General features: G+C 43.6%; 3 protein-coding genes across 4 annotated transcripts in view; 2 read left to right on the top strand and 1 right to left on the bottom strand.

Annotated features, from left to right (window-relative positions):
• Window positions 1–1,827: 1,827 nt before the first annotated feature.
• Window positions 1,828–15,664, top strand: dio1 (iodothyronine deiodinase 1; the record flags this gene model as incomplete). The annotated part of the gene is given in 8 exon segments (XM_084311309.1): window positions 1,828–2,092; window positions 12,610–12,646; window positions 12,648–12,751; window positions 13,495–13,790; window positions 13,837–13,893; window positions 14,120–14,164; window positions 14,166–14,210; window positions 15,599–15,664. Coding segments are annotated over 8 exon segments (915 nt in total).
• A 2,524-nt stretch (window positions 15,665–18,188) lies between these two features.
• LOC311224463 (uncharacterized protein) lies at window positions 18,189–20,134 on the top strand. Of its 2 annotated transcripts, XM_084309467.1 has the most exons (4): window positions 18,189–18,292; window positions 19,131–19,243; window positions 19,353–19,533; window positions 19,779–20,134. In XM_084309467.1, the coding sequence occupies exons 2-4, from the start codon at window positions 19,139–19,141 to the stop codon at window positions 20,096–20,098; spliced, it is 606 nt and encodes a 201-aa protein (XP_084165593.1). In that variant the 5' UTR covers window positions 18,189–18,292; window positions 19,131–19,138; the 3' UTR covers window positions 20,099–20,134. The 2 variants fall into 2 exon arrangements, with proteins under 2 accessions (XP_084165593.1, XP_084165592.1); XM_084309466.1 differs by lacking the exon at window positions 18,189–18,292 and having other exon boundaries at window positions 18,898–19,243.
• Window positions 20,135–20,347: 213 nt separating this feature from the next.
• ssbp3b (single stranded DNA binding protein 3b) overlaps window positions 20,348–25,097 on the bottom strand; it is a 40,564-nt gene continuing 35,814 nt past the window's right edge. The window contains exons 16-17 of the mRNA XM_084309465.1: window positions 22,128–22,229; window positions 20,348–21,879 (exon numbers count right to left, since the gene is read on the bottom strand). Coding sequence (XP_084165591.1) covers window positions 21,850–21,879; window positions 22,128–22,229 — 132 coding nt within the window. The 3' untranslated portion in view covers window positions 20,348–21,849. The remainder of the gene's footprint in view (window positions 21,880–22,127; window positions 22,230–25,097) is intronic.

Genomic DNA, 25,097 nt, shown 5'->3' with positions numbered 1-25,097 from the left:
GTTGCAACGAGGAGGAGTAACTTTTATGTAAACAACAACCTGTCATCATACTGTAACTACTGTATCTGTTCTGACTCCGCTCTGCATGATAGGAAATTAATAAGAAAGCGTTGAGATCTGATGGTGGAGGTAAACGGTACCCTATCCCCCCCCCCTCACAGTGAGCTGTGGTGTTCCACAAGGAAGCATACTAGGACCGCTACTGTTCCTAATTTATGCAAATGACATGTCGTCAGCTTGTGACTGCAACTTGTTCCTGTTTGCGGACGACTCAGCCCTGCTGGTCTCTGACAAGAACAAGTTACAGGTTGAAAAAACCCTCAGCTCGGAACTAGGCAGAATCTGCATATGGCTCGCTGATAACAAACTATCATTACACATGGGCAAAACAGAGTCCATTCTCTTCGGTTCAAATAACAAACTCAGCAAGACCGACGGCTTCTCAGTTACAGTGGGTGACAATATTGTCACAAGGAAAGATGAAATTACCTACCTGGGTTCCATCCTAGAGGCTAATCTCTCCTGTGACAAAATGGCATCCAATGTAATAAAAAAAGTCAACCAACGAACTCGATTCTTGTACCGGATCTCCTCTCTGGTAAACAAGAATACCCTGAAGACTCTGGCAGGAGCACTCATTCAGGGGTACTACGACTATGCTTGCACCTCATGGTACCAAAGCACCTCAAAGGCGCTAAAAACAAAATTACAAACATCTCAAAACAAACTGGTCAGACTACTGCTTGACCTTACTCCTAGAACCCACCTCACCCCTGCCCACTTTGACAACCTAGGATGGCTTAGAGTAGATGACAGAGTACAGCAACTTGCAATGGGCCTGGTCTACAAGATACACTACACGACCAAGGTACCCATGTACATGGCAAAATACTTCCCAAAGGTCAGTGAATACCACGATCACAACACCAGAGGGAGCTCCACAAATCATGTTAAACCCAGATTCGGCTCAAATAAGGGACTAAACACGTTTCGCAATTATGCCACATCAATGTGGAACGCCCTACCCAAAGCTGTAAAGGAATGTGGATCACTACCCACTTTCAAAACCTCTCTCAAGAGACACCTACGGGAGACTGCAATTCAACACTGGCCCCTGTAAATATCCTAACCCAACCCCCTCCAATGTACAGTCATTTACCTAGTATGGTTTTGTCAATAGTCCAATGTACAATTTTGTTTGTTTGTACAGAGTCTCCCCCCCCTCAATGTACAGTTTTGCTTGCTTATACAGTGTGCCCCCCCCCCCCCCCCAACCACCTCCAATGTAAATTACCCAGTATGGTTGTCAATATCCCAGTGTACCCAACCCCCCCCACCCAACCTCCTCCAATGTACAGTTTCTACGTCAAATGTATATACTCCCTTTTCTTGACTCCTTCTGTATCACAAACAGTACTGTATTTGCAAATCTGGTATGTCATAAATGTATAGATGTAGCAGTACTGACTATCTGTATGTCATGTATGTCATATATGTCCTGATGAATTGAAAATGGGGGACCCTGGTGGAAACAAGACGAAAGTCTTTCTCTGGTCTGCATCCCCTTAACAATTGTGTGTATTGAGCTGTACTGTATTGTACCCATTCTGCAATCTGTTAATAAAGTTTTCAATCAATCAATCAATCAATCAGATCTGATGGAGCTTCTCGTTGGCGACGCCTGCTGTGTCGTGGTGGTTGTGAGAGAGAGAGAGAGAGAGAGAGAGAGAGAGAGAGAGAGAGAGAGAGAGAGAGAGAGAGAGAGAGAGAGAGAGAGAGTGAGAGAGAGAGAGAGAGAGAGAGAGAGAAAGACCTCACCACTGCAAGATGATTTTGAGAAAGCTGCAGGTTTATTTGACCTCGGTCTGCATGCTCTGTGGCGCCATGCTGCACTATCTCCTCCTGGGCTTTCTGAACGGCGTGGCACAGAACCTCGCCAAGAAGATCATCCTGAAGATGGGCGAGAGGACCACGATGACCCAGAATCCACAGTTCAAATATGAAGACTGGGCGCCGAGCTTCACGTCGCCTATCTTCCTCAGAACCGTCTGCGGGAACCTGTGGCTCTCTCTGGGCCAAGAGGCCTTCGTGGGTGGGGAGGCTCCGGACTCACCTGTGGCTCTCTCTCGGCCAAGAGGCCTTCGTGGGTGGGGAGGCTCCGGCCTCACCTGTGGTGACTCTGGGTGGGGAGGCTCCGGCCTCACCTGTGGTGCCTCTGGAGGGAAGGACATCAAGCATCTTTAAGTACTTAACTGGTGAGAGCCCTGACTCTTTATTATATAACCTGCTGAACGATGGATATTGTGGTGTTCTTTAAAAAGATATTATACTCTCTTTTTATTAGTGAATGAATGAATGAATGAATGAATGATTGATTGATTGATTGATTGATTGATTGATTGAATGAATGAATGAATGAATGAATGAATGAATGAATGAATGAATGAATGAATGAATGAATGAATGAATGAATGAATGAATGAATGAATGAATGAATGAATGAAAACTTAATTTAACAGATTGCAGAATGGGTACAATACAGTACGGCTCAATACACACAATTGTTAAGGGGATGCAGACCAGAGAAAGACTTTCGTCTTGTTTACATCAGGGTCCCCCATTTTCAATTCATAGTGACATTTATGACATACACGACATACATGACATCATGACATTTATGGCATAGGGACATACATGACATACAGGTATATAGTACTGTTACATTTGTGACATATATGATATGCAAATATACAGTACTGTTACCCATAGATCCTGACAGAGAGTATATACATATGATGGGGAGGAGACTGTACATTAGGAGGGGGTGGGTGGGTGGGAGAGAAATATACATACGGTGGGGAGAGAATATTAGTAACATCTGAGAATAGTAACATCTGATTACAACAAGTTGCGGCATGATAAAATGTGTTAACAATCTGCAACAAGTTGTGCATGAATGAACTATTCCCATTTATTCCCCCCCCCCCCCACGCTATCCGTTATAAAGTTGACGTGTTATTAGTTTGTTTAGAATAAAACATCAACCCACCCACCCAGACAAAAAACAATAGTAACAGCAACAAATGTATACACATATACATACACACATGTGCATGGCCGTTTCTATGCATAGGCGAGCTAGGCGATCGCCTAGGGCGCCAATGGCTGGAGAGGGCGCCAAAAAAATATATATTATCATTTTCTTTTCTTTTTTAACATTTTTCTTTTTTTTCACATCTCTTATTTTGAAGATCGGGGTCATACTGTGATACTGAAATGAAAAAATATTTCATCAACTAAAATATCTTTTTTTTTTAACCACTTTTTCTCCCATTTTTCTATATTTTTCTCCCATCCCAATTTCGTATCATCCAATTCAACCCTCCCCTGTCACGAATGCTGTTTCTTGCCTCCCACAAGCCGGCTGCAATGTGGACTAAGTCATACATAGCACAAGTCCCCTCCGGTACTTGAGGTAACAGCAGTCGCATCTTTTCACCTGCGCAGCTCGATCTCTCAGTGGCGAGGAGTAACGCGTGGGAGGCTCACGCTGCCCCCGACACTTCCTGATTCTACTGCACAGGCGCACCAACCGACTTGTAGGAGTCGCTTGTTCACAACGTTCGATCCCCACCCTTCAGTTTTCCCTCCCCGTAATACGGCCAATGTGTATTACTGCGGACGACCAGCTAAACTGAAAACAATGTGGAGAGCTGGATTCGAACACGCGAATCCTAGCGTCTCCACACTGGTGGCGAGTGCCTTGCCCACTACACCACCTAGCCGCCCATCAACTAAAATATCTATAATTTCCAGAATAGTAAACACATACAGGCGTAGAGGCGGCGGTGTGTTTCAGGCTGTGTGACGTACAGGCAGCTCTATGTATCAGTGTGTTTCAGGCTGTGTGACGTACAGGCAGCTCTGTGTAGGAGTGTGTTTCAGGCTGTGTGACGTACAGGCAGCTCTGTGTAGGAGTGTGTTTCAGGCTGTGTGACGTACAGGCAGCTCTGTGTAGGAGTGTGTTTCAGACTGTGTGACGTACAGGCAGCTCTGTGTAGGAGTGTGTTTCAGACTGTGTGACGTACAGGCAGCTCTGTGTAGGAGTGTGTTTCAGGCTGTGTGACGTACAGGCAGCTCTGTGTAGGAGTGTGTTTCAGGCTGTGTGACGTACAGGCAGCTCTGTGTAGGAGTGTGTTTCAGGCTGTGTGACGTACAGGCAGCTCTGTGTAGGAGTGTGTTTCAGGCTGTGTGACGTACAGGCAGCTCTGTGTAGGAGTGTGTTTCAGGCTGTGTGACGTACAGGCAGCTCTGTGTAGGAGTGTGTTTCAGACTGTGTGACGTACAGGCAGCTCTGTGTAGGAGTGTGTTTCAGGCTGTGTGACGTACAGGCAGCTCTGTGTAGGAGTGTGTTTCAGGCTGTGTGACTAGAGGCTAGTATCAGATATCAGGCTGGTACAAGGCTAGTATCAGATATCAGATATGAAGCGTCTAGATCAGCTACAGAAGCACCGGATTTGCTTCTTCTCAAGCCACTGCCAGAGACCTCTGTGAGGAGATGAATGTGGAGGCTGTGCTGAAGCAGAAGAGGCTGAGAAAAACAAAACAGCAATTCTTCTACGAGTCTCCTGATGAGCCCTTCAGTGATGCACTGAAACAAATGGAAGTTTCCTTCTTCAACCAGGTTGTGGATGTCTCCATTGAATCACTGCGTGAGCGATTTCAGACCTTAAGTGAAGTTGAGAGCAAGTTTGGGGTGCTTATCAACTTCCCTAAGCTTTCCACTGGGGAGCAGAAACAGCAGTGTGCAGCACTAAGTAGCTCCCTCACCTGCAATGGCCAGTCAGACCTGGATGGAAAATAACTACAGATTTTCCCAAGGCCAACATGACCACCCTGGAACTTTTATCCTTTCTACAGGAGAAGAAACTGAAAGAAATGTACCCAAATATGTGGGTGGCCCTCAAAATTGCTGCCACTTCTCCAGTGACTGTAGCTTCTGCAGAGAGGAGCTTCTCAAAATTGAAGCTCATTAAAACATACTTGAGGTCTACAATGTCACAGGACCGTCTCAATGGCCTGGCTATGATGAGTGTTGTGAAGGGCCAGATTAAACCGAATATATATATTTATTTATATATATATATTTAATTGTATTTGTATATTCTCTAATATTCCCTGATATCCCTTGTATATTCCTTGTACAATATGCATTGAATATCCATTCTAGCCTACTGAACATCCCATAATAGTCTCCATTCTACTATTGGTCGAGACCTTGGTGCCAGGTTGCCATACCCCCCAGACCCAGTTCAAACGTACCGCTCAACATGTACGAACAAGTCCTAGTTCCGCGTAGGAATCTGGCTACCGCACCACTAATGGTACTATTTGTTCATAGTGCGTATATATACTGCGCTACTAAAGTAGGACTTCCCTTTTAGTCCAGTTTCTTACCCTCCAATAGAGTGACAGACGTAAAGCCTCCCCGCGACGCCACGTGTGGGAGTAAGGCCAAGTTCGGCCTACCATCGGTATTGAGACATCGTGTATATTAATATTTGAATAGTCATATTTGGCACTATATCGTCGAGTTGGACGTAGTCTATTAAGCTAATAATAGTCTATTCATATGTAGTGCTTCGTGCGGTGAGAATACTATCGTAGTCAGTACCCCCATCGTTTCAGGTAGAACTGGCTGCTTATCCAGGGTGGCCGACCCCATGTGAGGCTGCACCCGAGGAGCCCCAGAGCCGACGAGCGAGTGGACCTGCATACCGGATTATTCTACCGACGACAGCCCGCCTTCCCAGGCACGGATTATGCTTTGTATACAGTGATTATTCTATGGATAAAGACCAACACTGCCGTGTGTTGGAAACCCCCCCCCCGGAGAGGACGACAGGTGAGGAGACGCTCTACACGACGAGGTCGCTTCACGTCTCTCCATCGTGGACCGGAGGAAGCCGGCCCACAGAGAGTCCAACTGCTTTCATCTGTGGATCGAGGATCGCTGAGGCACCGAGCCGCACAACCGTGGGTTCTCCCAGGATACCCTCGGCCAGACGGATACAGCCAGACTCTACCCCCCCCCCCCTTCTCCAGTTGTCTTACAAGCGACCGGAATCCCCCCCTAGTGTATCCAGTTCTATAATCATTAAAGTATCATTGCTATTATTCCTTAAATATTCCAGGTTGTATATTTACCGCCTGCGCCACCAGAGATTGGACGTTCTCTATTGATATACCAACGAATACTCATTTGCCATAAAAGTGCATCCTATTTCAAATCATAAATGTAATTAAGTGATTGCTCTACATACCTTTTGCTATGTATTAATTATTATTAAACGCAGACTTTCGACTTGGTACATTTGTGTTGGATCGTTTCATCTACGTGGGAGTGTTTACCATAATTATTTATGCCTAGTACTGGGTGGCCAGAGTCTAAAGTACAAGAGGTAGTGGTAGTAAGTATCATATCTAACAATACAGTCAGGGAATTGTACCCCTCAGTTACAATGAGTATTAACAGAGATGTGTCTAGCAAGCTTTCATATGATGACATTATTGATGATTTTGCAGCAAGGAAGTCAAGGCGTGTCCGATTTTAAGGCTGCTCAAAGTAGGGTCCCATTTCATTGTTGAAACAGAAGTGAATGTTCCCAAGCCGATCTGTTAAGGAAGTGTAGTATATAGTACTTGTTTAGGCCATTCCAAATGGATACCCCACAAACTGAGATGCACTTGCTTTTGAGAGTAGTACGGACAATAGGTTGTTTTAAATTAAATTCCCCTCTTAGATTATAACCCCCATCTCTGCCCATGAAATTTGTTTGTATGTTGCCCTGCACTATATTTTGTGTTACTTTAAACATGAATTGTGCAGTTTTGAATTTAACCAAATCTTAAAATTTCAGAGTTTGACTTTTAACAAATAAACAATTGGTATGATCTCTTTTTTTTGTATCCACTTTTTCTCCTATTTTTCTATCCCCCCCCCCCTCCCATCCCAATTTTGCTGTGCCAATTCTTCCCTTCCCTGTCTTGAACGTTGCTCGCATATGCCCCCCACTGTTCGGTTGTAGGGAGGATAGAAGCCTTGCATCACATGTCCCCTCCGATACATGTGGAGGCAGCCTGTCACATCTTTTCACCTGCCAGCGCGGACTCTCATTGGCGAGGTGTAACGTGTGGGAGGCTCACGCTACCCCCGCCATTTCCTGTCTCTGCTGTGCAGGCGTCCCCAACCGACCTGTAGGAGTCGCTGTCCACAACGTCCAGATTACAACCCATCGACTTCCACCCGCTAACTCTGCCAATGAGTTAGTATGACGGCCGGCCCAAGCCGGAGGCAATGCCGACAGCCGGAGTCGAACTCGGTGTCTCTTGCGTTGGTGACGAGCGCAATGTCCGCTGCACCACCCAGCCACCCACAATTGGTATGATCTCTATAACCAGCATGATGTACAATCCTTATAGCTCTTTTTTGCAGTGTGCATATCTTTTGTAGGTTGGTTTTATGTATTTCCCCAAACTTCAACACAATATGACAGAAGGTAGGGTACAATGAGTGTGCAATGCAGAGTGTACAGTGATTTCTGATTTAAGATGTATTTCGTTTTACCCAGAATTCCCAAGCTTTTCGCAATTTCTTAGCATAGATATTTTATGTGTGGTTTCCAGCAGCAATTTGGGTCCCAACACTGACCCCTGTGGGACACCACAGGTAATATTTAAGCACCTTGACTTGTTCTGGCCTATTTGAACAAATTGCTGTCTATTACTAATATAGCTTTTACGCCATTCAAATGCGACCCCTCTGACACCATACCTGTCCATCTTTTTAAGTAGAATCTCATGATCTATTGTATCAAATCTTTTTTAAGGTCAATGAATATAGGAAGTGCATATTTCTTTCTCTCTATATATGTGGTTATTTGCTCTACTAGCTCCATTGATGCCATGGAAGTAGATCTAGCTGTTGTGAAACCATACTGACTATCCATTAATAGTTGATGTTTTTCAATGAATTTGGCCAGTCTTTCATCATATAGTTTCTCAAGTATTTTTGAGAACTGTGATAATAATGATACCGGTCTGTAGTTGGTGAAGAAGTGTTTATCTCCAGACTCCAGCTTTGGGATAACTTTAGCAATTTAAATTTTTTCTGGAAATGTTCCCGTTTTGAATGGAAGATTAAATATGTGAGTTAATGGATCCACAATTCCCTCAATTATATTCTTTACCAGGGTCATATCAATGTTGTCTCCATCTGTTGAAGTTTTGTTCATGCATTTGTTTACCATCTCAGTCATTTCTTTTTTTCTTATACAGTAGTTCCCAAAGATATTGAGTCAGGGATTCTCTCTCCACAGTCCTCCTCAATTCCTGATCGATTCAAATTGACTGCACTTAACATGCAAATACTTGTCGGGTTAAATTTGGAAGACAAATGCATAACTGATCTATAATAAATGCACCTGACACAAAATGCACACATTATTTTGTTAATGTTAATTATATTGTTTATAGTTTTATCATTTTAATGTACAGTTCAGTTTGTTTTATTTGATCATTTGCCTGTTAAGCCTTAGGGGGACCCTGCTTTTCTTTATCATAGATTGATCAATAGAGACCGTATTAGATCCCCAATTATCATATCATGGGGTATGATTGGAAAGCCACCCTCATTGGCTACAACCCTGTCCAAACATTTTTGAGATCGCTAAATGATTGACAGAGCTAGAGCCCTCGGAGATCGGGGTGGTAATGTCTACTTTGGCGCATGCCTCACATATCGGCATGTAACTCGAGAACCGCTGAATGGATTTTGTCACCTGAAAGGGCAATTGACAGGCAACAAATAGGGCCTTAATTCTATCTATATATTGTATCAAAAGAAATGCACACCTGAGCCGCTAGAGGTCAGCAAAGTGGCACGTCCTCATGAGGGAAAATACGAATTTATCGGAAAAATGCTAATTATATCTCTTTTATCGTTTTGCTTTTCCCTATCCATAGATGTATGATTTGGCCATAATAAGGTCAAAGTCAAGTTCAAGGTCAAATATGAATTTATAATTAAAATCGATTATCATTTATTACTGTATCTACAAATCCTTCTGTTTAATCATCTTCCATTTATTCATTTGCTTAGATTTTTTGTACACATTATCTCAATAAGGTGGTGAATGAGCTCAGTGAGCTCATCTGCATACCCCGCAGATTTAACATGGTGTTATTCACCGTCAAAGATGCAAAAATAAATCATAATTTATATTCTCCTTTTCATTACAATTTACTCAAGCCTAGTAACAGACACAATATTTCTGACACTGGGAATACATACCCCCAGGTCCCTAGATACCAAGAACATGCAAATTAACCTTGTAGAAGTGGAGCAATCTTTCATTTACTTAGGCATGTACCTTTAGGCGAAATTTCTGAAAAAAGTCTACAGATTAACAGGTTAATGTTAATTATATTGTTTATAGTTTTATCATTTAATGTACAGTTCAGTTTGTTTTATTTTATCATTTGCCTTAATTCTATTACTGATTATCTTGTTATATATAATAATTGCAATTTAAAATGTGTTATTTAATTCGATACATTCAGTTCTAATAAAAAAAAAAAAAATCTTAAAGATATTAGTGGTGGTGATGGTGTGTTTATGTTTAGTAGTAACATTGTAACAGTTACAATGAGGTAAAGGTACAAGATACACCATGCGACCAAGGTACCCATGTACATGTCAAAATACTTCCCAAAGGTCAGTGAATACCACGATCACAACACCAGAGGGAGCTCCACAAATCATGTTAAACCCAGATTCGGCTCAAACAAGGGACTAAACACGTTTCGTAATTATGCCACATCAATGTGGAACGCCCTACCCAAAGCTGTAAAGGAATGTGAATCACTACCCACTTTCAAAAACACTCTCAAAGAACACCTACGGAAGACTGCAATTCAAAACTGGCCCCTACAAATGTCCTAACCCAGTTGTACAGTAAATGACCAAGTATGGCGTTGTCAGTATTCCAATGTACAGTAAAAAATAAATGAATTCACCTCTTGGTATAGTGGTCTGCGATGTCACCCGCGGCACGGGAGACCGGGGTTCGAGACTAACTCGGGCAATCCCTTAACAGGGGTCGAACTTTAACACAACGCAGAGATGGCAAAACGAGACTACATGCATACAAAAAAATAATAATAATAAATATATAATAAAATAATATAAGTAGTACATTCTATTCTAATAGCATGTTTTCCAAGTAATAATAACAAAATAAAAAGTGAAATTGTTAAATTAACACCCTCAGCGGTAGTAAAACCATCACAATGTCATCTCCTCAGTCATGCATGGTCATTGGCCCTTATGTAAACAAGACGAAAGTCTTTTTCTGGTCTTCATCCTCTTAGCAGTCGTTAGTGTTGAGCTGTATACTGTATTGTACCCATTCTGCAATCTGTTAATAAAGTTTTCAATCAATCAATCAAGCAGTACCAGAAAGGTAGGCGGAGGAAGGGGGCCATGGGATCAGGGGGTTGGAAGGAGGGCGGGACTTAAGTAATGTTCTTTTTAAATAAAGTACTGTAGGAAGGGCTGCCATATTTTGTCAAATGTATCTGTGTGGCCTCGTGTTGTGAATCTAATTGTCTCAATGTGTATAAAAGACATGACATCCCTCATCCAATGCAAATGTGAGGGGGGAGTGGCTGTCTTCCAATTGAGTAGAATGAGGCGTCTGGCAATGAGCAAAGCGAAGGCCATGGCATTAGATTGCCCAGTAGATATAGCGACGTTCTCCGGTGTTAGGCCAAATAATGCAATGAGAGGACATGGGTCAACATTCACAACAAAAATATCAGAGTAAGATTTTAAAATGTAACTCCAGAAAGGGGCCAATGCTGGACAATGCCAAAACATAAAGCGAGCCTGGGGCTTGGTGGCACCCGGTCACATGTGGGATCCATGCCAGGGTTTATCTTTGTGAGTCTAGTCTTTGACCAATACACATGGTGGAGGAGCTTGAAGAACCTTTTCCCATTCTTCGTCTGTAAATTCATGATTTTGTGAGGATGGGGTTTGGCGGAGCCCAATAGCAGAACACAGGAGGAGAGAGAATGGAGCGTTTTAGGGTGTTTTAATGTTGTTTCCCCAAGCAGACAGTTTAACAAATGGAATGTGCGACAGACAGGTACAAGAATGTTCTTGGGTTTAGGACAGGTGCACTCCTTGTGCAGCACGGGGCGACAGACAGGTACAAGAATGTTCTTGGGGTTAGGACAGGTGCACTCCTTGTGCAGCACGGGGCGACAGACAGGTACAAGAATGTTCTTGAGGTTAGGACAGGTGCACTCCTTGTGCAGCACGGGGCGACAGACAGGTACAAGAATGTTCTTGGGTTTAGGACAGGTGCACTCCTTGTGCAGCACGGGATGTCCAGGTAGGAGGTGTACTGGAGTGGAGGTCCTGGGCACAAGGGTTAGGACAAGGAATATCAACAAGAACAGGTTTGCAAGACTTTGGTTTCGTCATCGTACCTAGGAAGCTAGTTTAACACTCCGACGAGGTCAGGACAGGATCTGCAGACTGAAGTACCATCTCGTTGATCAGGGGATGAGTCACGGCCGTGTTGATTGATGAGCTTGGCAGCGTGTGAATCCGGGGAACGGATGCTGCCCATATATGGGTGTGAGAGGATAAGGGGTGAGTGAGACTTCCGTCGTGAATGTGGGGGAGGATGAGGAGGAGTGAAGAAGGCTCTCGCCGTGATTATGACAGATTTAGATCGGTCTCCCAGTTCTGTCTAATGGCCAATACAGAATAAGGTAGGGACGAGGATATAATATTGTATATTTAGATACTGAGCCTTTGGTCGCAGCCTTCACCTCCAAGATATGGTCAATCTCAGTTTTTGGAGGCATATGGGGGAACTGAACATATTTATTCTTAACAAAATCACATATCTGCAAATATCTGAAAAAATTTGTTTTTGGTAAATTGAACTTTAGGGACAATTGTGTGAAGGACATAAATGTACTGTCTTGGTACAAGTCGTAAATGCTCAAAATGCCATTCTTAGACCAGTTGCTAATTAAAGGCTCCATCCACCATAGAGGGAGGAAAAAGGACGTTTTTGTGGACAGGTGAAAACGGTGACATGGCGTGAAAACCAAAGTGTCTTCTGAACTGGGTCCAGATCCGGAGGGAATGTTGTACCGAGGGGTTGTTGGCGAACTGGAGGTTGTGACTGTTCTCGACGGTTCTTCTGATATTGTGGTGTTCTTAATTGGCGTTAAAAGATGAGGAAGAGAGTTTAGCAGTTTCAAAGGTTTATTCCAGAGTGAATGAACAATGTTTAAGAATATCACAGCTGTGGACAACATGTCCCTTCAGCATGGGGAGGGTTGTGTGTGTGTGCAATCCCGTCCCATGACCACTCCACTGGTCAGGAGTCTTAGTTTTAGACGAGAGACATCTCCGACGGCAGTCGCATATTATGTAGGAATGTCTTCAGGAATTAGAATTTGCTCACATGTCACAATCACTCACAATATGCACATGTATTTTAAACCATACCTGTCTACTTTCAGACAACAGGCCACTGGTCTTGAGTTTTGGAAGTTGCACCTGACCCGTTTCTCTACAAACTTGATGAGTTCAAGCAGCTCGTCGAGGACTTCGGGGACGTGGCAGACCTTCTCGTCATCTACATCGCCGAAGCACATTCAACAGGTGAGTTAAATGAGGACGCGCAGTATAAAAACAGTCCCTGAAGAAACTCACAACAATGCTTCCCAACTATAAAACAGGAGGAGTTATGACTGTAAATTAAATAATTACGCCACCAGTGACTCGTTCAAAATCCAGTGGTTGTCTTTTCCAGGGGTGTAAAGTACTTGAGTAATTGTACTTCGTTACAATACTTAAGTACTGTTTTTGGGGGATTTGTACTTTACTCGAGTATTATTAGGGTTGTATACTTGTACTTTTACTCAATTACATTTCAGAGAAAAAAAAACATACTTTTTACTCCTTACATTTAAAATGCAGACCTACAAAGTACAAAGTACAAATCTAGCAGGTCCAACCATTTAAATTAGTATATTTGTTTCTCTGGTCGAACTAACATTAATGTTATTAATCCTGCGGCCGCACTTTATTTAAAAACAGCCAATCAAATCCCCATCAATGGAAAGTTAACCCGCCCATGCTCATGCTGATTGGTCCTTGTGCAAGACTAGAAAGCGGGGATCTTTGATTAAACACCTGCTATCAGAAGAATAGACAAGTCAGAAAAAAGTTTTAACTTTTTAGTACTTAAGTACATTTAAAAGTAGAAACTTATTAACTTTTACTCAAGTGTGTTTTTAGCCAGATACTTGTGACTTTTACTTGAGTACGATTTTGAGACGGTACCCATACTTTCACTTAAGTATAATTTCTGGGTACTTTTTACACCCCTGGTATTTTCTCAGACGGTTGGGCCTTTGGGAGCAACGTTGACATCAACGAGCCCCAGAGTCTGGAGGAGAGGCCGTCTGCAGCTGGGATCCTGGTCGAGGAGGAGAGGCTGTCTGCAGCTGGGATCCTGGTCGAGGAGGAGAGGCTGTCTGCAGCTGGGATCCTGGTCGAGGAGGAGAGGCTGTCTGCAGCTGGGATCCTGGTCGAGGAGGAGAGGCTGTCTGCAGCTGGGATCCTGGTCGAGGAGGAGAGGCTGTCTGCAGCTGGGATCCTGGTCGAGGAGGAGAGGCTGTCTGCAGCTGGGATCCTGGTCGAGGAGGAGAGGCTGTCTGCAGCTGGGATTCCTGGTCGAGGAGGAGAGGCTGTCTGCAGCTGGGATCCTGGTCGAGGAGGACCCACTGTGTCCTGTGGTAGTGTCTGCAGCTGGGATCTGGGTCAAGGAGGAGAGGCCGTCTGCAGCTCAGATCCTGGTCGAGGAGGAGAGGCTGTCTGCAGCTGGGATCCTGGTCGAGGAGGAGAGGCTGTCTGCAGCTGGGATCCTGGTCGAGGAGGAGAGGCTGTCTGCAGCTGGGATCCTGGTCGAGGAGGAGAGGCTGTCTGCAGCTGGGATCCTGGTCGAGGAGGACCCACTGTGAGTAAGTGGATGAAATGAGCAACGTCGCCGCCGTGAAGCACGGCTCCATGCCCCGAGAGGCTCTATGTCCTGCAGGCTGGAAAGGTCCTCTATAAGGTAAGGACTGTCCATGAAGAGTAAGGGATGAAGGAAAAAAGTAGAAGAAGAAGGAGCTTTTTATATGAAAGAGAATGCTGCTGGCATGTGAATAGGAATAGCATGCTAACAAGCTACTAAAGACAAACGTCAACAACAACCTTGGAATAGCTGGGCGGGAGCCAATATGCTACTTAGTGTTGTTTGCACGCACACACGCACGCACGCCCGGACGCATACACACACACACGCACGCACGCACGCACGGCGCACACGCTCACACATGCACGCACGCACGCACACACACAGTGACTCAGTGATTTGAACTTGGTTTGGGGAAAGGCTCAACCCTTTTCAAGCCCATTGCCAAGAATGTTGAATGACGAAGCTGTCCAGTTGGATTACATAGTAGCCAGCACTGTATACTGTATATACTGTCCTAGGAAGGTCATATATAATATATATATATATACTGTCCTAGGAAGGTCATATATAATATATATATACTGTCCTAGGAAGGTCATATACAATATATATATATATATATATATATATATACTGTCCTAGGAAGGTCATATATAATATATATATTATATATATACTGTCCTAGGAAGGTCATATATAATATATATATATTATACTGTCCTAGAGAGGTCATATACAATATATATATATACTGTCCTAGGAAGGTCATATATAATATATATATATACTGTCCTAGGAAGGTCATATGCAATATATATATATTATACTGTCCTAGGAAGGTCATATACAATATATATACTGTCCTAGGAAGGTCATATACGATATATATTATAGGCCCCGTCAACCTTTTCTGTTTCAACCTTTCCTCTTTTTCTCTCTGGAAGAGATTCCATACGCCAGAGTTTATGAGTGGTAACACATCAGAAATCGAAATAAACAGAAGATCTTTTTTTAACCCTTTCTCTACCACACTACAAAGGGTTAACAGTCTGTAGTGTGGTAGTGGAAGGTTAACCTTCTGTAGTGTGGTAGTGAAAGGGTTAACCTTCTGTAGTGTGGTAGTGAAAGTGTTAACCATCTGTAGTGTGGCAGTGAAAGGGTTAACCTTCTGTAGTGTGGTAGTGAAAGGGTTAACCTTCTGTAGTGTGGTAGTGAAAGGGTTAACCTTCTGTAGTGTGGTAGTGAAAGTGTTAACCATCTGTAGTGTGGCAGTGAAAGGGTTAACCTTCTGTAGTGTGGCAGTGAAAGGGTTAAACACAGCAGAATGCTAGATCTAACAGAGAAAACTGGACTATATCTCAATCACTTTTGTCCAAAGACCTCAAACTAATGATCTAAGTCTTAATATGAAATTGAAGTGGTCGCTACATATCGGTGGTGCCCGTGCCCTCATCATCAAGCTCAGATTCTTCTCTGTTTCCTAGGGGGGGATGGGACCTTGGGGATACAAGCCCATGGAGGTGCGTTCACTCCTGGAGAAGAGGAAGTAGGAAGTGATTCTGGATATTTTTATTCAGCACCTTTCTAAAATGTCTGGATGTATGTAAAAAAGAAAAGGATTACATAACACATGTTATCTATAGCACCTTTAAATCAAAAGTTGAAACAACTTTGACCAATTTAGTCAATGTGTTGATTTTGTTGTAGCCAGTGTAACCATAGCCTACTTGATTTGTTATCTGTATCATGTAAAGGCTCAGTGTTTTGTTTTGGGTTTTTTCTTATACAGGAAAAGCAATAGAGAATATATCTCATAACCTGTTTATTGTGCATCATCTGTGAACGATCTTAGGTGATTTAGCTTGAGGCTGCTTTTTACATGATGGTTACAGTGCAAACCTCTGGTAACTGTAATTTGATAATTAATTGAAAGCAGATCCTTTACTGAATTCTCTAGAAGCATGTATGGAATATTTGTGACATGTATATTAATATCCTTATACAGTATTAGCCTATTTGTGTGAGTAGTCTATGATGTCCAATATACATATCAGAAATACATCTTTATAAAAGGCTATGATAATAATAAACAATGTGCATGATAACCGGACGTTCGCCAATTGAACTCAGACCTGGATGTCTGCATCAGAGGATGCATGTGTGGTTTAAAAAATAAAACACCATCATTTGATTTGCATTGTACTTTTATCAAATGTATTATTATTCACAAGAGTTGTTTTTACTACTTAATTGAAACGAGAACGAGTTTCCATAATCAAAGTGTTCAGTAGAAAGCTTCACAAAACAAAGATCTCAAAGCTCCACATATTCCAGCTGTTTCCTCCCCCATTGAGTGTAACGGGGAAGCCTGTGAGTCTATCCACAGTCACAGAAACAGGGGTGTTGACAAGTGACTGTGGCATTACGGGCTGGTAAGTTAAACTCACTTCCCCATAACAGGGTTAACAGACGCATAGGTACGGTACATAGGAGTGGATTCACTTCTTAGTGCAGCGGTCTGTGTCGTCGTCCCGCGGCGCGGGAGCTCCCCTGTTCGACTCCCCCTCGGGACATCAGCATTTAACATCAACACAACGCAGACCAATATGATCAGTCACCTATCGACCTCTCTCTTTTTTTTTTTTTTTTTCACTTTTTCTCCCATTTTCTATATTTTCTCCCATCCCAATTTTGTATCATCCAATTCAACCCTCCCCTGTCACGGACGCTGTTTCTTGCCTCCCACAAGCCGGCTGCAATGTGGACTAAGTCATACATAGCACAAGTCCCCTCCGGTACTTGAGGTAACAGCAGTCGCATCTTTTCACCTGCGCAGCTCGATCTCTCAGTGGCGAGGAGTAACGCGTGGGAGGCTCACGCTGCCCCAGACACTTCCTGATTCTACTGCGCAGGCGCACCAACCGACCTGTAGGAGTCGCTGTCCACAACGCCCGATCCCCACCCATCAGTTTCCCACCCCCTAATACGGCCAATGTGTATTAGTACGGACGACCAGCTAAACTGAAAGCAAATGTGGAGCGCTGGGCTCGAACTGACGAGCCCAGCGTCTCCAGCATTTCATGGCAAGCGCCTTGCCCACTACGCCACGTAGCCGCCCCACCTCTCAAACTTGCCCTCTTTTCTTGATCCTCCAATCACAACCGTTGCTTCCCTCAAGATAGGCCAAATCTGTTAAAAAAAATTCAATCAATCAACTGCACAGTGATTGATTGATTGAAAATTGTATTAACAGATTGCAGAATGGGTACAATACAGTACGGCTCAATACACACAATTGTTAAGGGGATGCAGACCAGAGAAAGTCTTTCGTCTTGTTTACATCAGGGTCCCCCATTTTACATTCATAATGAATTGTAAGTAAGGGTGCAACTAGCACCGTGCAATCCATTCTTTGTGGATCCTGCCCTTAGTCTTTTCAAAACAAGATGTTCTGCTGGGTCCAGCTGTACCAGGCAAGCCTAGTCTTGTTTATGCATTTGTACCAACCAAGAAATTAAAAAAAGAGAACACGTTGTCCAATGACATTTAATTTATACAAAAGCCCTAACAGGCTCCATCAAATGGATCCTAAGATGTACCTCCCAACACCATACAAATAAAACACAAGCTTAAATGACCCTATAATACAAACTAAATAAGACTTCAAAGCTACAGGACAGTAACTCACGTTTAACAAGTCACCTACTAGGAGACTAGTGTGTTTACACAGCGGCTGGGTGTAGTATAGCTACTACCTTCAAAACACTGTAAAAGGAGCTGAACGAGGAGGATTGGTTTGGCTCACGCCCAGCCAGCCAGCCAGCCAGCCAGCCAGCCAGGCCACATCCTGTGGAGAGCAGCCAGCGGACTCACTGGAGCAGCTCACACTCCGTGCTCTATTGTGAAGCAGCAACCAGCGGCACCCTGCAAAAACCTCACACACACACACACTGCTGCCGACAGACACCATGTATTCTATACGTTTGTATAGATAGAATATATACGTAGTGTATTATGTTTAGTTCTATAGTTTGTTTATTTATAGTTAGTTTGTATAGATAGACACCAAGACCATGAAGATGACCTGGAACCAACTGGAGAGAACAGCTCAAGACAGAGATGCTTGGAGATCACTTGTTGACGGCCTATGCCCCAGAAGGGGTAGCAGGCGTAAGTAAGTAAGTAAGTTTGTATAGATAGAAATATACATCGTATACCATTTTCTTTTTTTTACAAATCTACTATGGTCGAGGAGCCGGGAAAAACAAGCATCTTGTGTTTTTCTGAATGTATTTACATTTTAAAAACTGACAATAAAATAATCTGAATCTGCATCTTAAGTGTACATACAGGCTAATGTCTAATTACATCCAACCAAAAGTCTGCTTAGGTGTTAGTACCATTTTGCTTTGTGAATATTTATCTAGGAGGTACGTTCATGTCCACACCAGCCCACCAGAGGGCAATGTGGAGTCACTTAATCACCCTGCCCTTTACATCCATGGAAGACGCAGGACATTGTGAGAAAAGGGGATGAGATTTCAGAATGGAATGAAGTCTATACGAGTAGTTTGACCCATTGTGATGTGCAGGAGTGCATGAAGTGTCATATTGGTTTACCATGGAATACGTGTCAGACAGGGGGCTTTGTCAGGAGGAGGGGGGCAGAGTAGGAACTGGCATCTCTGGGCAACCCACTATGTAGCACAACTATAGCTGCAGACCAACACAGTCCTCGAAGACTTACTGGATGAAGGTAAGAGCACTCTTGACCAAGAGACTTCTCTTTGACATTGCAGCATTGGGAGGATGAAGATATTTCTTGTGGAGGATTTGCACATCGAGACATGATAAAGAGTGTAGTGGGTGTTCTGATTGAATCAACCTAATTCTTTTAGGCGGTATGATTATGCATATCTACCTCAGGCTCTAAATCACAGATCAGCAAAAACTACACTGGATGGAGTTTGAATTCTTTCAGCACTGAAATGGTTAACGTGGTTAACTGCCCTTTAGATTTAGCTATGGAGAAATCCAGAGAAGCCAAGCACACCAGAGGCAGTAGGATGAAGGCTTCCTCGGTGAGAGAGAGCCAGGACAAGAGCAGCAGAGCAGGCCATAGGATACAGGTACGTCCAGCGTTGATAAAGCAACATGCATGATGTTAACTGTAGTCTACTCAAGTGTCAAGGTGGGACTTTGATCATCATATAAACTGCCGTCTCGTCACCCATGTAGCAGGATACCTTCGTATCTCGATGTGTGCAGGGGCCGCTGGCGAGTCCGGCTCCGCTCCGCAGGTCCTCCAGCCTCCAGGCCTCCTCCTACACACCACCAGACCCAGGAACGGAGTCAGGGAGAGGGGCTCCTGAGCCTGGGAGGGCTCCTGGGTGCACAAAGGTTTTCCAGGACACTGAGGGTGAGGCCATGACACAAGAGCATCGTGCCCAGATCCAACACAAGCTGATTCTGTACTTAACTGATGTATTACTCAAAACCATTGCTAAGAAGTGTTCCCGTGAAAAGGCCCCATCGAGGAAGCCTGCAGTTCTAGTCCAAGAACAGGTCAGGTAGAATCTTCCAAGCGACAAGACTATCTGAATACAGTGTCGACATCTCTTATTTTTTTTTTTACACCCGTGTCCATCATCTCCTCCGCCTCAGATTGCTGCAGGCTCTGCTCTGCCCACAGACCCGTTCCTGCACCCAGGTCTCAGTCACGCTCCGGGACTTCCTGTCGTCCCGTCTCTCTGGACGTGTCCGGTGGAGCCCTGGCCGTGGCCCCGAGGGATCTGGTGAAGACGGTGTGTCCCGCCCCCCGCTACAGACCGGTGTGTACCGTGTCCCTGAGGCGGAGGGGGCCGGAGGGGCCGGACCACGGGGGTCCGCTGTCTGTGGGACCTCCACACTGCCACCTGGGCGTCTCACACCTACAGGAACCGGGAGCTGGTCTGCGTCCTCGGCGTGTTCGCCGTGTATCGTGAATGAAAGCAGGGCACAAGTATAAAGAGTAAACTAACTTGTATATTATATGGGAGGGGAAGAGGAATTCAAAAGGCCTCCTTCCTAAGCCATGTTCCATTTCCTCATACAATTAAAGTGTGTTAATCGTTTAATAGCAAATATTTTTCACGTCCACAGTTCCGGTACATTCCAGCAGCAGGGGGGGCCTTTAGTTGGCCCTGGAGGGCCCCGTGTGTAAAACTAGGCGTCGCACAGGGAACGAAGAAAAAACCAACGACAAGCGATTAAGTTATTGTAAAATTATATTAACAAGCAATCTTTCCTCAATTTGAAATAAAAAAATATCAGCAAATAAAGGCAACATAGGACAGAGGTGTATAATGCTTAATGCTCACAGGGGGAGGGGGGGGGGGGGATTAAACAAAAATCTCATCACATTTACAAGACTGCTGCTAGGTTTATAATGCCTACTATAATCAGTTTAGAAAGCTTTGACTAACTCTGGATAACTGGGGCAATATATATACGTAGTCAAAGATCGTATCAAAATATAAAAAAAACGAAGAAGAAAAAAAACCGGGGCGTAACAGGGCAGAGAGAAGAACCACCAATTAATACAGAAGAAATCAACGAACGACCAATATGCATAAGATTACGATGGGCAACTCTTTCGTAAGCCATGACGTCATCATCGACTGAATCAAAATGGGGGGGAAACACGGCCACAACGACGATGGAGAGCACAGAGTGTTTAAGCACAGGCAGGTGGAGAGATACACGCCACGTCTTAAAGCAGGTGTTCCACACAGAAGAGTAGCACTAGTAGGTAGTATGTTGTACACAGATTCTCAGCGTTCATGCACTCGCCTCTTACCCTCCGAGGGAGAGTGAGATCCCCCGCTGTTGAAAATGAAAAAGAAAAAACGGAGCAGAGTGCAGAATAGCATATCGATGTCCCAACGAGAAAAAAAAAGATAGACATCGATCGAACTGGGGATCAATGTTATTTTTCTTTTTAAAACATGGTTTAAAAACCCTCTGCGCACTTTACAAACTGTGAAAGGTCATCACAATAAAAGCCTTGTATCTCTTTCACATATGTTTTTCTCCCCATTAAAAACGTGGTTAAATAGTTTGGGGGCATTAGGCAGAATGTTTACATAATAAAGTGGTTGTCACAGAATAAAAGGCAGATTCTCGAGTTCCTATGTTCATGTTCACCGACGTTTTAGTGACAGTATCTGTGGCAAGTAAAGTATGACGAGGTTTCTCCTCACGATGCATAATTATACACATTCTCCAGTGTTTGAAGTGACAAAAGCCGAGACATTTTTCTGCACGTCTTGCACCACAAAGCAATAACAAAAAAAACAAACAAAAGAAAAGTACAAGAGGTAAACTTTGACCATTTTTTCTTTGCCTTTGGGGGGGGGGCGGGGGGAGGGGCTGCAAAGAACTTAAAACGTGTCATGTATGCATTTCAGTAGCTGGTTTCGTCACACTTGGGGGGGATGGGGGGAGGGGGGCTGTGATGAATGGAGAACTTGTCCTTCATTTTTTGAGCAAGGAGCAGAGTAGTCGCCAGCCATTTTGTTTTTCCTCTCGATCAGCATTTTCTGGCGTTTTTGCGTGGAACCAAAATGGCGCCCGTCCCTGATTCGGTGCTGATGTGTTTTGGCCATGTCCTGTAGTGAGCTCAGATCCTCGGAATGATGGCAAAAATGAAGGGAGGCGGGGGGGGTGCCGTGAGGGGGGGGGGGGGGGGGGGGGGTCACACGCTCATCGTCATGGTGGGGGAGTACTGTGGAGCGGTGAGGAAAGGGTTAAAAACACACAACCACACTCATCTCTCCATGTAATCAAGTGTTATTTGGTCAGACGGCCGTCGAACGCGATGCTGCCGTCGTGCGACTGTGGCTTTACTTTGGGGTCGACTGAGCTCCACCTCCGGCTCCATCAAAGCATCGCCACAGTCGGCCGCGGCAGCCGCGCCTCGAGGGCCGAGGGCCACGTGAGCTGAGGTGGTGTGTTGTGGACGGACGGACTTACATTCTCACTCTGAAAGGAGTGGAGGAAGTTCCCACTCAGCTCCCCGTCGTCCCGGGGGGTTCCGGGGGGGTTGCTAATGCCACTTAAATTGTTTGGGGAATTCTAGGCGGGAGAAAGAAAATATTATTTATTTTTTTGACATAATAGACCTGAGAAGTAAGGTCCCACCTGTGATTTCACCCCATTGTAGCCACTGAAAACTAACTAAGTATTACAGACAAACCATTATTGTGTTGGTTCACAATCATTGACGGAGGTATAGATTTGTTTAATTCTTGTACTGTTGACTTGCAACTGATAAAGATAAATGTTTAAATATTTGTACAGTATGAAGCACAATCTCAGGAGGCTCATACAGAATCAAGCATTTCACTATAATGTACATGTAACTTATAGGTGACAAATAAAACAAAACTTGAACTTCTAACTTAACCTTGGAGAAAATGTATTTTATATTGTAATATTTACTTGTTTCCATGGTAACTACTACAGTACCCATAAGCCAAGATTGGCCTCACCAATCTTCGACCAATCACAAGAGCACAACTACTCTCTCTGACATGGCATCCCTTGACATCCTCGTTGGTTATCACAGCATTTCATCATCAATAAAACATTAAAGATTATGGCGTTTAAAAACAAACACGTCGGGTAACCATGACTACATAATTCGATTATGTCCGTTTTGACCATTTAGATTTCGCAATGTCATCCTCTCAGATCCGCAGCGTTCGCTCGAGATGCAATTAACCCTTTTCTGGAAAAATGTAACTTTGCATTAGACACAACTTAAAAATGTTTTCTGCAAATCTCATTTAATTATCCTAAACTCTGCTCCCCGTCAAATGTCAGACCAATTGAATAAGTGGAACCATATAAACTCTCTAACCTTGAGATACGCCTGGGTAAAAAGTGTTCATAACCAGGGTCTTAAAAACTATTACGTGACTCTTTGTGAACAAAAATAGTATTTCTAATTTTTTTTTTGAAATTGACAAATATTTTGATCTCCACAGTTTTAATTTCCATGTCAATATTACAGAATCTTTGTTTTTTTAATTCAAAACTCGAACACGTATCCTTTTCCAATCAATATGAAAGAAATAGCATGAACAAAATGACTGACAGCCTAGGTCTCTCCACAGGCTATCAATGGGTTTCTCCCACAGCAGAGTCTAACAGCGCAGACACAGCAGCCGCACACGCAGGCACTCACGGGTTCCACGCGTGGCCGGGCACACCGAGTCCGACTTCAGAGCGGGCGAAAGTGCACGGAGGAAGGCACATTTACATTGGAACAGCTGTAAATGCCTAGTCTATTGCGAAGTCAGTCCCTGTTTGAAGATTTTTTAAAGATGTCCAGTTTAGGTGTTCTATTGTCCATTTTGTATGTATAACCAGTTATTATATAATTCATTAGAATGTTAGAATTCATTTTAGAATGATGATAAGTGTGACTGTACTCCTGAAAAAGTATAGTAATATGGTTTATTTGTATTGGGAAAGATACAGACACATTAGCTGGTTGAACAACATCTATATGTGTGGTAAAACTGGTAATGCAGATATTGAGTGTATTTCTGTGAAAATGTGCGTGGCGCACACCTCTGAATCCAACCAAAGCGAAAACGATCGCTTCCAGCCCGTGAGTCGCGCGCCTGCTTGCAGCTACGTCCGTTAACATGAGAGCGAAAGTGAAGCACTGGTCGGTCGGTCGCCCGCCCGCCCGGCTAGTGTGTCTGCGCTGTAAGCCACTTGGTATTGAGGTGTAATGTGGGAAATTGGATTGGCTCAGTAATTCTCAAAACAAAAAAACTCAGCAAACAAACTGTCCACAGCACAGCACTCATCTTGACGTCCGACATGGCGCTTCAGTTTGGTTCATTCTAGACAAGTTCCATTGAAGTGCATAAGAATAATTGGTTAACTATGTAACTACAGCACGTCTGACGTCAAGGAAAGTGGTGTGTGATGTTGACAACTTTGTCACCAAAGCAAAGGGGTGCCAATATTTCCACCCACAATTCGAAACACAATTACAGAAAGAAAGATCAGTTAGAAAGCCTTTATTGTGGCTCGGCTTACGTCATCTTAAAAAAGCCAACATGTTTCCACCAGCTGGATGAAGACTGTCTCCAAGAAGGTCTTCAAGAAGGTCTTCATCCAGCTGGTCCAAACATGTTTGCTTTTTAAAACGATGTAGCGGAGCCACAGTAGAGGCTTTTTAACATCTTCCTTCCTGCTATATTTAGGGCCTGGGATATGTGCACTCAAGATTGTAGCACGCAAGTCCGACAAACAATGTTACTGACCCTTAGCTAGGGATGCACCAATCCGACTTTTTCAGTCCCGATACCGATACCTGGGCGTTTGGGTATCGGCCGATACCGAGTACCGATCCGATACCCATTTGTTCAATTAATAAACTGTATGCCTCACTGTGTGGAAGAGACTGGGATCATTCTTTTGTGCAAGGCAACATCAGGCTTGACTTAAAACTACTTTCCTAACTAACTTAGTGAAACAAAATGTAACAAATTAACACACAGATATAAATGTACTGAATTGTTATTTATTATTAAAATCTAATAAAAAAAAATATATATATTATAAAAATATATATTTGAAATTGTCTCCGATACCCGATCTAGCTATTTTAGTGATATCGGGGCCGATATCCGATATCGGAGCATCCCTACCCTTAGCTGCCAGAGTTGTACCCTTCCTGCTGACTTGTAAGTCGCTTTGGATAAGAGTCAGCGTTAAATGACTAAATGTAAATGGCATCTCGTCTCGTTCCAATTGCAACCCAAGAGCATCTGATGTTTTAGTGAAAACATTGTACTCACTAGAGAGCCTAGTTGAACTCTGCCGCTTATTTTCATCCACAACTCTTAACTAGTGCTGTCAGGCGATTAATTTTTTTTTATCTAATTAATTACAGGATTTGTAATTAATTAATCTAATTAA

Source organism: Notolepis coatsorum (genome assembly GCF_963971535.1).
Source record: "Notolepis coatsorum genome assembly, chromosome: 3".
Lineage (NCBI taxonomy): Eukaryota > Metazoa > Chordata > Actinopteri > Aulopiformes > Paralepididae > Notolepis > Notolepis coatsorum.
This window is presented reverse-complemented; position numbering and strand designations above follow the sequence as displayed.